This window comes from Leuresthes tenuis, unplaced genomic scaffold (assembly GCF_036924035.1).
Source record: "Leuresthes tenuis unplaced genomic scaffold, fLeuTen1.0.hap1 SCAF_9, whole genome shotgun sequence".
NCBI classification, from domain to species: Eukaryota; Metazoa; Chordata; class Actinopteri; order Atheriniformes; family Atherinopsidae; genus Leuresthes; species Leuresthes tenuis.
Window position 1 is genome coordinate 15,167,523 of NW_027325363.1, and position 14,968 is coordinate 15,182,490.

A 14,968-nucleotide genomic window follows, 5' to 3' on the forward strand; every position below is an offset into this window, starting at 1 on the left:
GAATACGTTTGATTTCAAAAGTTCAGCGACTGAAACAAGATGCTTCCAATCACTAAAGCACCGCTATCGATGCATGTACGATACAGGCTTTAAACATCCACATTACCGGTGTGTAAAATTGCCCGTTGGATGGGGCTGGCTATCAGGTTTGGCCACAAATCCTGTTAAGAGGCAGCGGAAAAGTTTAAAAAGTGTCCAACTTGGCTACACATCGTGCTGCTCAAACATCAAGAGGTGAAAAATGACCCAATGTATTATGTGAGTGAAGGCGGGTGACAGAGTTGTCTCTTGCAATCCTCTATTTTGGTTTTAAAGTATATTTTGTACCGTTCTGAAAAAGTGATGCAACAGAACATAATGTCTTATATAACTTAGAGGAGTTTATTTCTTAATCATACTGTACATCCAAAATAAACCATTTATAATCACAATTAAAACAAACAAAAAAAAAATATTGCATTGTAATTTAAACCATGTGATCCTCGGGGTGGTAGATATTAAACACAGTATGGGAGCATGCCAACAATTCGTCCCCTCACATTTTACCTACTCATACTTGAATTTGACCACTTATATTCAAAACACTACTCAACAACACGTAATCTTCTTCTGCTCTTCTTTTACAACAATCTACTGCAAAGCTCCATATATTTCCTCAGAGAAACAAATTAATAATCAGGTATGTGAAGCCTACGAAACAGATCAAGTCCTCAGTTGCTGACATTTATTGCAAGGCTCTTGGTTTTAGGCACCGATTCAATCCATCAACTGTTTGCCCACATGTTAATACACTACATTTACATATAAAAAGAAACTAATCAAAACGCTTGATCAGGACACATCAGTCAACATCTGGTGAGCATCGACTTACTGACTGACGTGCAACACTGCCGGTCAAAAATAACTGAACCCCATATTTTTGCCTTTTAAGGTTGAATCTCAAGAAATGTAGTTGCTGTAGGGACCAGACAGTGAGAGCATAGAAGAAGCCGATAGAAATTAAACAGAAAAAACTGCATCCAGTCAGATGAGAAGTTGCAGCTCATCTGCATTTCTATTACAATGAATCCAAACTAACATCTGCGTTGAGCCACAGGCAACATTGAAATAATTCTTTGTTATAGTATCTTCTTGCCCTTTTTTTTTTTAAGGAGCTGTCAGCTGGCGCCCATTTCCAGCGTCTTAAAGGGGCATTGCACAGATTTTACACATGAAGGTCATTCTGCTGGTCAGCCTGTGGAAAGCAGCCATCTTCCTTATAAAACACTGAGGCATTTTTAAATGTGTGACAAATTGTGAGCAATAACACCCCCCCCCACACCCCCCACCCCCCCCAAAAAGGCTTCAACACTTTGATGCTACACTGATGTTTTGTTTGCTTTTATCAAGATGCCCCCTGGATCTGTCACAACACTGTCAGCTAGTATTTATTTGTAACTGCTGTGAGAAGCTCCCACATTTACACTCACCATAACAACATGAACATGAACTGTACATTCTGATATTTCAGGATAGACTTCAGATTCTATTTTGTGTCCATATGTGGTTTGAAACAAAAGTTTTAATCCTCGACTCCAACAGCCTTAATTGGGGAGCTCTCCCATCCCGACAAGATGATTACCGCTTCATTAAAAGAGGTGATCTGATCAGCTTTACTATGTCTGTTAAAATACTGTAACAACAAATAGGGGTTTCAATGCCTTTAAGTATATATAGATTATTTTCAATCCAATAACTCACATAATTGAGTTCTGTCTTACCAACACTTTCCTTTTAATTTCTTATTTCTAATTTCATTTACAATCGTCGTGCTGGTCAAGATTTAACCAAAAGAGCAAACATATAGGGTATTGTTGAAGTTTGAAAGGCAGTGTATAATATATTCTTTACAGAGGTTAAATCAGGTTTAAATCATAAACAACTCCATCCGTGTTCTGACTTGCGAGTTCCCGAAAATACTTACCTTGCATTATAAAACCAGGTTCATGACAGCTGCTCAGTCAGGAGCTCATACTTAACTGATACTTCTGGCCAACATTTGGACTGTAGTTAGAAGCAGAGGCTAGTGTTACAACAGGGCATCATGGGAGCATAGCTGCTACTGTGTACTGATTCTGAAGTCGTCACCAGCAGGTGGGCTATGGCTTGCCTGAACTGTTGTCACAGAGATGATCCATTTAGCATGAAGGCTGCATGAAAAGGCTAATGCAACGTCAGCCGGAGAACAGATCCACAGAGGAGATCACACCATGGATTTGTCACGAAGCAGAGGAGCATGTGTGCCGGGAAAGAAAAACAGCAATGGGAGAAGAGTCATTGTTTGTCACATTGAGAGGTCAGGACTAGCCACTGGGCCCCAGCTGCAGACTCTCCTGCTTGTGCTTATCCAACCACTGTAGGATCTGCTGTTTGAGTTCCTCGTTTGGCCTGATCTGGTCCATGGTTAGAGGACTGCGGTTGAAAGGGTCTGTCTGGTCACTGCGAGAAAGACATAATCAATTAAATGTTACGTTTAATTTCAGACTTTGTGGTATGAGCAGAAGGTAGATTACAGGAAAAACTAGCTGAAGTGAAGGAAAGTGTATGACAACTGAAAGAATCAAATAGGCACCAACGTTGTGACAATGCAGTGACTAACCTGAGGAGATGTCTTGCTATAGTTGAGCGGTCTACTGTTACATTAGAGGAGGGGAGAAGGACAGGATCCAGCATCAGTGTGGACATGATTGGGTCCAAGAACTCATCTGGAGCATCTGCGTACGTCTCCTCTTCCTGCTGCTGCCTGTCTGCATGAGACTAAACAGGTGCCACGGCAACAAACTGAATAATCACTGTGGTGCTCACAAGTAAAAACTCCATAATTCAATAAATCGATTCAATTCTTAAAAGATGTGCTCTGTCTGTGGCCCATCTGTGGTTCTATGATACCTTAGTTTTATCCGCAAGGAGAGCGAAAGCCACGATCATGTCACCGGGCTTGTTGATCTTCTTTAGCACACGTAGTGTCTGGGAGAAGAGGGTCGGAGAGTACGATCGTCCATCCTTTGGGACTGTAGCACAAAAATTCTCCTCGTCACTGCCAAAGATGAGGAGATCATTTCAAGTTTGACTTCTTCCTCTGTTTATACACGTTTGCAAAAGGACCAAAAAGAACAATTTCATCGTCTGCTCGGTTTGTCGTAGAAGAGCGTTTCCAACATACCCCAGGTTTAGGTAGATTGTGCAGATGTCGGAAACGAGCTGCTGCGGCTTGAAGTCAAACTCACTGAAGTCCTTGACTTTAAGAGCTCCCATCTTAGGGCCCACCAGGTGCTGCAGGAAGTAGTTCAGCATGGAGATGATTCTCTCAGCCAGAAAGGGATGTACAAAGATGCCCTTGATCTCTGAGAGAAATGGTCACAGACAAAAAAAAACAAAAAAATAAAAAATCTCTATGATACTTAAGAAAGAACTGGAACTCAAACCTGTTTTCTGCATCATTGGTAATAAATCAACAGCATTGGCCATTAGTCCCTTAGCACCGCAGCTGCCTCAGGAGCCTCTTTTCTTGTTGTAAGGAGATCTGTGTTCTTTAGTGAATTTAAGACACCGACCGTACAGTTTCATGCTGGATGTGGAAAACTGATGTAGTCATTTTTGTTTGTTTAGTCTTTTTATAAGAATCTTAGGGCTCAATGACAAGTAAAGCAACTAGTTTGTACGACTGCAGGTCGTAGTGTTTAATATTCCATTATTCCATCATCACACCTGATACTTTTAACCTCAAATTTAGATGTGTGTGTGTGTGTATTTATCTTGTTTTCCTGTTTAGTTATTTACTCTTGGTTTATTTTCTGTAAGTCTGCCGACGGCTGCGTGCTGACAGTGAGCCGGAGGGAAGCGTACGAGCTTTCAAAGCTCTTTCATCTCGTATCCGTTTGAAACACTGAAATAAATAACTACCAATAAGACCAATAAAAGGAAGGTTAAAATCCTTTTTGAAGGAACAGCCTGTTCTGCCGGACCTGAGGTGAGGAAGGCCAGTGTGCCGATGGTCTCGTTGGACATGATGTTGTGGAAGCGTCCCAGCTGTCCAAACATCTGCAGGCTGGACTCCTTCTCTCTTCGGGCATCGGGGGCCAGGCCTTCCCACTCCCCTCGATCCCGCTCCAGCTGCAGAACCTTGATCTTACTCAGGTACTAAAAGAAAAAGTATTCATTATTTTTTTTGTAACAGCCTCCTCGAACACACAATCTTTTAAAAGATAAACTAAATCTTTACAATTAGAAAATAAATAACTGAGGATCACCATAAAGTCTTCACAAACTGACAAACAAACTGGCAATTAACCAAAGTAAAGTGCTGGGAAAGTTTGTCTGTTGGAACTAGAGAACGTGTTTTGATATATATCGAAAGTTAAAACTTAAATATGTCAGACCTGAATGGCCTCATCCAACAGGAAGATGGCATCATTCATCAGTAAGTTGAGGAACCTGAGGAACAGCGGGGGGTTCATGGCCTCCAGGTTCTCAGATGCATAGTTTGCTAAGTGCTGAAACAAATCATGTCAAACAAAATGAAACACATCGAGCCTTGTTCTGCTGAGCACAAGATATTGAACCACCGAGAAGGAAACCATGCCTGCTTTTCCTATTTAATCTGCCATTGCACCTTTATGTGTTTTAAAGCCGTAATGACTGAATGTCTATAACAGCGCGTGTGAAACTAATAAAATAATTTAAAGCTACACCTCAAGCGAGTGAGGGTACGCTTTCACACCTCTTTCCTGTTTTTTTTTTTTTAATCAGGACACACATTTGGGAATATAAATCTGCCTTTCAGCAGTGAATGGATTTTCATATGAGATTTTTTTTTTTGTTATACTTAGTAATCATACAAAGAAGACACCACACGGTTTATTTAGAGAAGGGCAATCAAAGACATTTCCCTCTTATTACCTTAATGCTGTCTCTATAGCTGTCTTTGCTCCACATGTACTTTAGAATTGGATACATGGGTCTTCTGTAGTTGAATTTCTGTTCAAACTGATGAGGATCGCCTGTCGTACAAAAAAAGAGCGAGCGAGAGAACAACTATGTGAACTCGAACCTTCATGTTGCACATAATACAGATGGGTTAACACACACATTACAACTTCACCAGATTGCAAAAAGACTCCAAATAATCTGTCAGTGGTAGTCTTAACAAACTCAATAGAAGGCAACTGTATTTTTTTATTTTTTAGTTCTTGGAGATGTTCTTCTCAGTTCTGACACTGATCTTAGTGAGTTGGATTGAGTCAAACATGGTCTGTAACCAGTAAACATGTCTACTCAGACTGAGAAGTGATGCTAAAACCATTAGTTGAGGCACACGTTCAACTACTCTTAGTACTAGCAAGTAAAAAATAAAACAAATAAGTTGATGGCAGTTTTACCAGTGAATTCAATGTCAACAAACACAGTGATGAGGGCCTCGGCCAGTTGAGGTGCGTGTCTGTAGGTGCAGAAGACTCTCTCTCTCTGAAACACGATTGGCTGAGCAGCACCAGGAGCCAGCGGCTCCATATGAGGCATCACTGCTTCCAAGACCTCTGCAAGCTTCGCTCTTAAGTGAGGGTTCTTCATCCTGTTATGCAGGGAGGATCTAGTCATCAAGAGAAAACCTGAAAAATGGCGTCCACCATTCTCCCTACAATCCCAGTCATGTACCTCTCAACATTCCCCATGAAGACAGTAATGAAGCTGAGAATCTGCTCCAGATTTTCTGCAGACGTCTCCAAAACCTCGTCTGCAAACCGCCGCAGGAAGATGAAAAAGTCTCCCATGTTTTCTGCAAAAAACTCTGGAAAAACAAAATGCCGCTTTAAGTCATGACTATCGTGTTGAGGAATGTTCCGCATTATTGAATGAATGTACCATGAGTAACTAACCCCTTCCATAATGCATGCACAGCTGCATTCATTTTAAAGCCTTTTGTAAAAATGGGTGTGTTTGAAATTATTCATTCCCCCAGAGACTGAAACATGCTGTGTTATGTTCAACTCGATTCAGTTCAATACTTTATTAATCCCCAAAGGGAAATTACATCGCTGCAGTATAATTACCGTCAAGGATTTGCTTTGTTATAGAAAGGTAACAAAATAAAATAAGGTAATTGTATTCGTAGTGCAGTGGAAGACCCGACCTACCTGGTATATAGCAGAGCGTAGTACTCTGCAGGGAGGGCAGGGGAAAACTGAGTGCTACATGTTCAGGTCCCTGGTTTCCCATACTAAGCTGAACAAGCAGAGCAGCAGTGGAAGCTTGGAGGTTAAGGCAGCATTGCAGCATGGCAGGCTGCGTGGTGGCAGCTTTGGTTGACAGATAAACAATCATCAGACGCTCAAACTGCTCCAGGAGCTGCTCTGACATTGGGTTGCCTGTTCGCTGGGCCTCCTGCCATGTCACCTGGAGCCGGTGGAGAGACTGGTTCATCTTGACCATCTGCTCGTGAAGTCTGCACAAACATACCATGCGTGCACACATGTTAATGCTCGCATATGGCGCAAGCAGGAAAAGACTGTGAAGAAAAATACTCTCTTAAACATGTTTATCAAAGATCTGCTTAGCCGCAGATACCTATGAAAGCCGAGATGCATGGTGAGTTGTGTGAAGATGAGGTTTTCAGTCAGCAGGCTGTAGGACTGTGCAGATTCCACCTGCTGCTGGGGGGGCACCGGGATCAGGCAGGTTTCCTTGTCAAGACCTGATACAGTGTTAGACACAAGTTATTATAGAGAACAATTGAATATATATATATAGTCTTGTTCAATTTTGGTAATGCTAAAAACAATTGTACACATTAATTTGGCTGGTGTAAAACCAAAATAAATACCTAAGCTGCCCTGTTGTCTGACAGTTAAATACTGATCATTTTTAAGATGGGCCGCTCACACTCTGAATGTCTTTCTCACGCATACTGACCTCTTGCATGGATGTTGCGATTGCGCCTCTCTTCTTCGCTCATCTCCTTGAGTGCGCAGTAAGAGGGGTTGAAGGTGAGCAGCTTGGGGGAACGCGGCTTGCAGAATGGTTGGCACAGTTTCAGCAGGACTGCACCGAGGTTTAGGAAAAAAGCATCCGAGGCGTACATCTGGAAGAAGATCTCCGGCATCTGATTGGCCCAGATCTTGGCTCGGCCAGCATTGGCCTGCATACAGCTGCCCAACCACATGAGCAGCAGGTGGCGGGTCTCGCCCGATCGCTGGAGCAAGTTTTTTAAGATTTGGTGCAGCTTGTCATGAAACTGACCCATGAACTGCAATATGAAGAGAGTAAGGATCATCAGCCAAGGTGGACTAAGTTGACAATCTATATAAAGGAATGGCAAACTAAAACGAATCAGTGAACCTGGTGGATGTTGGCCTCCTGGACCTTTGTCTCCTGGGCACTGGACCGGGAGGGGTTCAGGAAATAGCCATGTCCCTCTACTACACCTGGGGTTTTCAGTAAGCAGGATATATTTAATACAGTCCCCAAGAGGGTCTTCTGATACTGCAAACCATGGGCTGGGTCTTTGGGCTGTATGTGTTCCACCAACACCTTGAAAAACCAAAAAGAAAAGGAGCTGTTTGCAAAGATGCTGCTCTGACAAAGCAGCCATGAGATGAAATTAAAGTAGTATTATTTTTCACTTATTTTTCACGTGTCTCTGTGTCTCCTGACCTTGGCAATATCTTTGTGGTGGCTAAAATAGAGGAGAACATCCAGGTAGGAGTAGAGGAGAGGCTGGCACAGGTCCAAGTCTTTGATGCGTCCCTGGAAGATATCGAACACGGGAACTATCACCTCCTCAAAGGTTCGCACCTCTTGGTCAGACAGCAGGCCAGCGATGACCTCCTCCACAAACTCAACCACCTCCTCAGGCTCTGAAACACAGTGACTTTGTGAGCAGAGAAAACTAGAGAGAATATTTCACTGAAAACAGGATAAGACGATGGGAGAGGAGAAAACGGGTAAGAAAAGAAAAGAAATACTCAGGCCTAACAGGCCCAATGCAGGACCTACGTGCTCCCCTGAAGCTTTCCAGCAGCAGGTCCAGAAGCTGTTCGTAAATATTCTGGCTGATGTAGATTTCTGGTGTGAGCAGAACTGTTCGTGTGTTAGAAACCGTCAGGTTCTTGCAGCGAACCGCAAATGAAAGTAACTTCTCCGGCACCTTCGTCACCTGGTGCACAGATAGGAAGAAAGTCCCTTAAATTATTGACGAGCACAGGTGATATTTTTTATGCTCCATATAAGTCTGGAATGAAGCTGGAAGGTTCAGAAAAAAATAGTATTTAAGAGCTACAATAACAATCATGTAGAATAACGCATACCTCCTCCTTTGCTCTCTGGTAACAAGCAAAAAGATAAGGGATGGCACATTTCTCTCCCGCATCCCGGTCAGCAGACAGGTTCACAGCGCTGCATGATGTCATATAGATGAGGTGGTTTCCTGGCTCCAGAAGCAGCAGGCGGTTAAAAAGAGCCTGAGGCACAAAAGGAGACATCAAATCAGCCCAGAAAACTTTATTTGTTAAGCCCTTAAAGAGGAAGTTCGTTTTTTGTTTGTTTTTTAAACCTAGACCTTATTTCTGCCTTAAAATACATTCATCTACTCACCGATAACAGTTTGGTCAAAGTCGACGTCCTTCGGAAGATATTTAGATTACTCGAGATCCGCGTATATCCATATAACAGGAGAGAATGGGGGCATTGACAATACAGCCTCTAAATCTTATCTGTCTTTATTTCACCAAGACTTTAAGCCGAATGAATGAATGAATGAACGCGTACTATTGCACTGTTCGTTCATAGCTGCCATGTTGTTGTTATCTGGGGCTATCGGGGAGCTTATAGGGGGCTTTCTACACACGCGTCTACTGGGATGACTTCATCGACACCCACTGCTGCTTATTTACTCCGTGCTCTGTGACAGTCGGCTAACTTCGCATGGAGTTTGCTAATGATAGTTTTGAGCAACATGGCCGGATATTTATCAGATTTTGACGATGTGGACGACAACTTTGAGTACGATGGACGTCCTTACCGGAGTGAATGAGCTGTGCTGCAGCGGCGGGCGTATTTTAGATGAACGTATTTTATGCCAGAAATAAGGTCCAGGTTTAAAAAAAAAAAAAACGGAACTTCCCCTTTAAAAGTAATCTACGTGTCCCACCATTCCTTTGGTTTGGATTTACTTCTTACATAATGCTTTGTGGCACTGGAGCTGAACTGAACTGATGGCCTCAATCATGCAGGCCATGCATTCAGTGACTTATTGAGAAGAGACAAAGACATACAGGCAAGAAAAGAGCTGTGTCATAAAGACATGTTGTTGATGTTTAACCTGCTCTATGTTGTCCATGTCCAACCAGTCCTGTCCATCCAGATCTGCTGCCATTTCCTCCAGGTAAACACAGCGAGGGGGGATCCCATTACCTCCTCTTAGACTGGGGTCACCTAGGATTGAGAAAAAAAAAGCATCAAATGAAGCCAGCTTGAGTATTTTTACAAATAACCTCAGTGAGCTTCAAAGCGAAAACATGTACGCACATTGAGTGAATTTCATTTATGAAATGCAATCAAAAGAACAGATCACATTAGAATAACTGAAGAACTCGCAGATCAAATGTACTGCACGTATTTACTGAAAATAGAGAGAGCTGGGAGAGAATTTCATGAGGGGACTCGGGTGAAAACAGGAGGTCTTTTAGCCTACATTTCCCTCATCATTATGACTCATCCTTAAGTAGTCTGAGTGAAGCGAGATCCAGCCAGCTCACAGCAATGGAGGTCTTTTTTGTTGTTTTAAAGCACGGTGAGTCATTTGTTACTTACTGGAAACTTCTGTTACAGAGCGGCATCCAATAATAACCCCAGAAGAAAAAAAAAAAACCAGCTAACTATTCATTATCAGTCTCATCATCAAGAATCTAGCTTTAAAACAATTCAGGGAAAATATGGTTCGCTGGTAACTGATGAATTATCAAACGTTGCTTTGTAACTTTCTGTCACACACAGACCGGCCTCGAATTAGTCAGCTTTAAGATAACATCCCAGTAGCTGGAGCCTCTAAAGAGTCATCACTTTTAAAATGAAAGGAAACATTCTCAAGTTCTCCAGCATGTCTGGAACAACCACAGGCCGAATAAATGATAAACAACTACTGAAATGTTTTAAACTGCCACGAGGTGCTGGCTCCAACAGAATACCATAAAAAAATTTTTTTTTAAATATCTCAATTTTTCTAATGAATGGTCAATATATTTTCCCTCTAGTCATTATAATCATGTTAGCTAAATGTACTTCCTCTTATTACTGTGCTGATGAGCCTTCATAAAAGTATTTAAAAAATGAATAAATATAATAGATAAGTCCAAAATCTGTTTCCAATCAGCTTACGAGGATAAAGCTTCAGCTCCAGTCACCTTGCTGGCTCCAGAAAGACAGAGGTGTCGAAAGAAAAGCCAAAGTTAAGGCTTCAAAATAGCCATGCACAAACCACTGGGTGGTATATACAGTCTGTGGGATCAGCTTTACTGTTGAGTTACTTAAACTGAAACGTGTGTCTGGGAGAGCTGAATTTTAGTCCATTCTTCCTCTACCCCATGGAGAATTTTAAAGGCCTATAAATACACTCTTAAGTTAAGACTGACTTGAGTCACATATGACAGTCTCACATTAATAGAAAAGCTACAACAGGGTGATGTAAAACACAGGAGGAAAATGGATGTGCTCCCCAGTTCTATCCAGAGTTTGTCCGAGTTACAGACCCATTTCAGTGGGCTTGTACTTACTGTTGTCCAGGGTGATCAGAAATATTCTCTGGATCATGTGATTGACATTGAGCTGCTCGCACAACTCCTGCCGGGACCGGAAGGAGCGGCTGATCTCTGCAACTGAGTCGTCATTGTCATCAACACTGTCCGACACAGAGTTTTCTGACTCCGACTGGCTCTCCCCCGAGTCCTCCACTGTGAAAACAGAATAAGAGGTTGAGTGTGAAGCATGTGTGTTCATTTCGCCCAGATGGTAACATGAGCAAGAATATAAACAACTACTGATGTGTTCAAAAGTTTGGGAACCCCTTGGTAAAGTTTGGATTTGTTCATTTGTTGAAGTAAATAATGACTCCATCTGAAATGCAATGCAGATGTAAGCCACAAATGCCAATGATACAACTCAACAAGCATGCAAAAAACTAAATATTGATTTAAAATATGTGACAGTACTTTGATAAGTCATTAGGCTTTTAAAGTCCAGTGTGTTGGATGTGGTGACATCTGGCAGCACACTGCGAGTGAACATGTAACAACAAAGTGCTATAACATGGTGAAGGGAAAAAGATAGCCACCATCACAATTCTTTTAAATTAATTGCTAGTTTTAAGGTAATAATAATGTATTTCTTTCAAGAATTGCCACACAAATTCAAATGTATCCATTTTACCAACAGATCCCCTAAACGTGACTAACTGGAACTTTAATTGACCAATTAGGACTTGAAGGGCAGGTTAAGAACGGTCATTAGCAGCTGAGGATCCTTCAAAAAAGTAATAACACCCAATAGTCATGGGCACCTTGAAGCAACTAGTGGAGATCCTAAAAAGGGAACTGGTGGCTTTAAAAGTTACAGAAATACATGAAAACTTTCATGCCTGTAAAACATGTTTCTGAGAGAGGAAATTTAGCTTAGGCCCCGTTTAGATTTGCACTAAAACGAATCAGTTTGAACTGTTGCAGTCACATTAACACGCAGACACACACACACACACACACACACACACACACACACGGTAGAAGTGGGATGATTTGGCGTGTGATCAGCTTTCAGAGGAATGGGACAGACCGGGTTATCAAATAAATGACATCCCTGTCCAAACTTTCCTCCCCCGTGGTTTTACCTATGATAATTATCTGCAGTGCCAACGCTTTCATCCCCATCATCTGAGCCAAATAAATGAGAGAGAAGCATTTGTGTGAAAGCTGCAGGTTCAGCTGACACAGAAGTGGAGGCAAAGTGTTCCACTGTGCAGGACTTTATCTCACCTGCAGCCTCATCACAAAAGTCAATGTGCAAAGTATGCAAAACAACTTTAGGAAAGTCATATCTGCCAACGGTCTTAGGGGAGGTGGATATGTACTGACTTAATATTCTCTCAAAGTACACAATTTGAAGAAATTACACTTAGTGCAGTAACACTGCCTGAACATTTGAACAAGGACTCATTTTCACGTCCATTTGCTACATAGGTTGTATTTTTGCCATTTCAATTGTTTGCTCAGTGGTGCCAGAATTGCCTTCATAAAACCATTATGTAGTAAATTAAGTGCACGGACATCATATTGAACTGCATTTAGATTCTACTCACATGGTGGTTCACCAGACTGCTGTTGTGGTTTCTGGCCAGATGCAAACTGTTTGGCATCAGCCAGTGAGCTGAAGAGGGCAGCAAAGGGGTTGCAGGAGATGTTCTGGTTGTTGTTGCCCTGGTCAGTCATCTCACTGGGGCTCAACACTCACTCCATCCAAGATTCCCGCCTGAAGTGGCAGACAGAGAAAATATGTGGCAAAGAGAAATACTTGAAACAACCCACTAAAGGGGTAAGCGAACATGCATATTGTATTTGCACACTGAAATCTTTCTTACACATGCTGTATGTGACACTATCATCCACAGAACTTCCCTTTTAGTTGTACAGTTAATCTATAACAGCAATGTAACGCGTTATCAGATCATCATTAAACTAACTGTAAGGTACATTTCCAACTATCATATACCCCAACTGTAGATCAAATTGTGACCCAATACACTAGACAGCCTTTGTTTGTCTGTGTGAAAGTGGTTCTAAATCAGCATTCTAGTGAGGAGGTGTTAAAAGGATCATTTGGGTTTTGTGCGCTTCTTCGAGGCTTAACCTTAAATAGAAAAGATGCAACAAATGTGTACATCTCACTGTCAAATGTGAAGTGATGCTTGCTTGCTTTTAACCTTAAAGCCAAATGCAATGTGTTATTAACAACTACTTTTTTTCCCCAAATGACGAGCATAAGGGCAAGGTCACTTGTTTGCATTAGGTGCAATAGGTTTTCTCACTTTGTTTTGTTTTTTTTCTTTAAATCAATGTTCACATTTTCAGCAGAAGCTGAGAAATGACTGTGTTAGTGGACCTCAGGGACTCTGAAAACCCTGCATTTTTAGGACAGTGCTTTCAAACTCTGCTTAGATGGCATTCTTAAAATCGGCCTTCAGTCCGACTGTGTTTAACAGCTGCTGCCATCCTTTGAGCCACATTAACACTGCAAATACTGTCAAGTTCCCACATGATTCAGTCTAATCATCCTGAAAGATGTAATCATCTCTGCAATTCTGCAATAAAGATACTTACATTTCATAGCACTTACCATTTAATCTGCAAGTTAAGGGTATGCTATAATGTTTTTATGCCTTATATTGTTATTAGCAGCAAACTGTGAATGTTTTCAGGAAGGCAAACCATTCAGCGCTCTTTTCAGTCTTTGGTTTTTAATTTGTTGTCCAGTTTCAAATATGCACACAAGGGTTAGTGACTCTTTTTAAGCAGCTGGCCATTATCCCATGAAACCAATCAAACTGGGTTTCTACTGTATCACATTTCAGTGTGTCCAGCCCTTACAAGGCCATCAATAACAACAGAAATTACACTAACCACCATCATCACTATTTGTATGGCAGTTGTTACTAAAATAATATACCGACTGTGGTTTGCTGATTAGTTGAAACCATATCAAGTTAAATTGTACAGTTTTTGGCACCTACACTTGACTACTGTTACAAAAGAGCGTATAAACGGACTGCAAACTGCCCATACCTAACTTGCAGGTTAACAGTTCTGAAGATATTCCATAATTTCAGCAACTTTCAGCGAAAAGTCGTGCTGCTTCATGGGGCTAGCTTTCCAACCAGTCGCCGTCAAGCCATTTAAGATTGTCTCAACAGCTATTAAGTAATTAAGGAAAATAGAACAGGTTCCGCTACTTGGCTAGCTAGCTAGCGGGGGTTCAGTTAGTAGCGCACACCGCATTGCATCTGGGTAGATAGCTAGTTAGCTATAATGTGAGGCAGCAGACTTAGCTGTCACAGGGTCACCACGGATCCATTACAACAAACCGAAGTACGCATTCATCGTGTTTTCAGTCTAAATAATGTGTAGAAACGATTGAGAGCGTTGTCGTACCTTTTTGACGAGCAGAGAAGTGTGTTTTTTTATCTAGAAAATAGCTTCAACGAAGCAAGGGGCAGTTCCTCAGTAAACAGAAACTGTCAACGTCATCAATGTGAGACGACGCGTTTGCTTTGCTGAGTAACCAACTAAAAACTAAAACTTACTCAAACTTTTCGAGCTTTCCAAATACATAATAACAGTTAAAAATATGGTGTATAAGACTGAATAAGAGTTGTAAAAAATATCCCCATAATCCACATGTATCGATAGATTGGACTGACTGATATCCATTACAGACTCTGTCAAGACGATGTGAGAACGGATAAACTGGATTAATCAGTTTCTTTAAGTTATTAAACTATATTACGTTTTCCCTTCTACCACTTGTCGTTTAATCTCAGCTGTATCTTCGTGGACCTTTTTGAAACATGTAGTGCTTCCTAATGATCAGCAGAGGGCAACACCAGGCTAAGACTGTCCCTGTGTCGTAATGCTTTCTCTGGGTTAGAAGTGTGAACTGCCTGTCAATTTTTAGCTATATTAACCACAAAGTGGGGCTTAATGACAGAGGGCCAAGAAAAAACTATTGCTAAAATCAACAAAATAAATAAGATGATAATAATAATAATAGAAAAGATATTGGAGTTAATCCAAAGTCATCTGGGAAACTTCCCAAACATGTCCAGGAAGGTACTTCTAATTAGATGAGACTTAATTTGAAGTTCTGGCCATCAATCACAACGCTATGAGTGGCACAA

General features: G+C 41.4%; 1 protein-coding gene across 2 annotated transcripts; it reads right to left on the reverse strand.

The window, feature by feature from the left end:
- Positions 1-1,328: 1,328 nt before the first annotated feature.
- Positions 1,329-14,611, reverse strand: ube4a (ubiquitination factor E4A (UFD2 homolog, yeast)). 2 transcript variants are annotated; one of them, XM_072392502.1, is made up of 20 exons: positions 14,592-14,611; positions 12,377-12,546; positions 10,803-10,979; positions 9,353-9,465; positions 8,340-8,492; positions 8,029-8,188; positions 7,687-7,889; positions 7,372-7,563; positions 6,946-7,279; positions 6,601-6,727; positions 6,171-6,478; positions 5,692-5,824; positions 5,418-5,608; positions 4,939-5,039; positions 4,419-4,532; positions 4,005-4,179; positions 3,203-3,383; positions 2,929-3,076; positions 2,639-2,796; positions 1,329-2,478 (listed from the first exon to the last, which is right to left on the reverse strand). In XM_072392502.1, exons 2-20 carry the CDS (start codon positions 12,504-12,506, stop codon positions 2,343-2,345), a joined length of 3,234 nt encoding a protein of 1,077 aa, XP_072248603.1. In that variant the 5' UTR covers positions 12,507-12,546; positions 14,592-14,611; the 3' UTR covers positions 1,329-2,342. The 2 variants fall into 2 exon arrangements, with proteins under 2 accessions (XP_072248603.1, XP_072248602.1); XM_072392501.1 differs by lacking the exon at positions 14,592-14,611 and adding an exon at positions 14,223-14,327.
- Between the last annotated feature and the right edge of the window lie 357 nt (positions 14,612-14,968).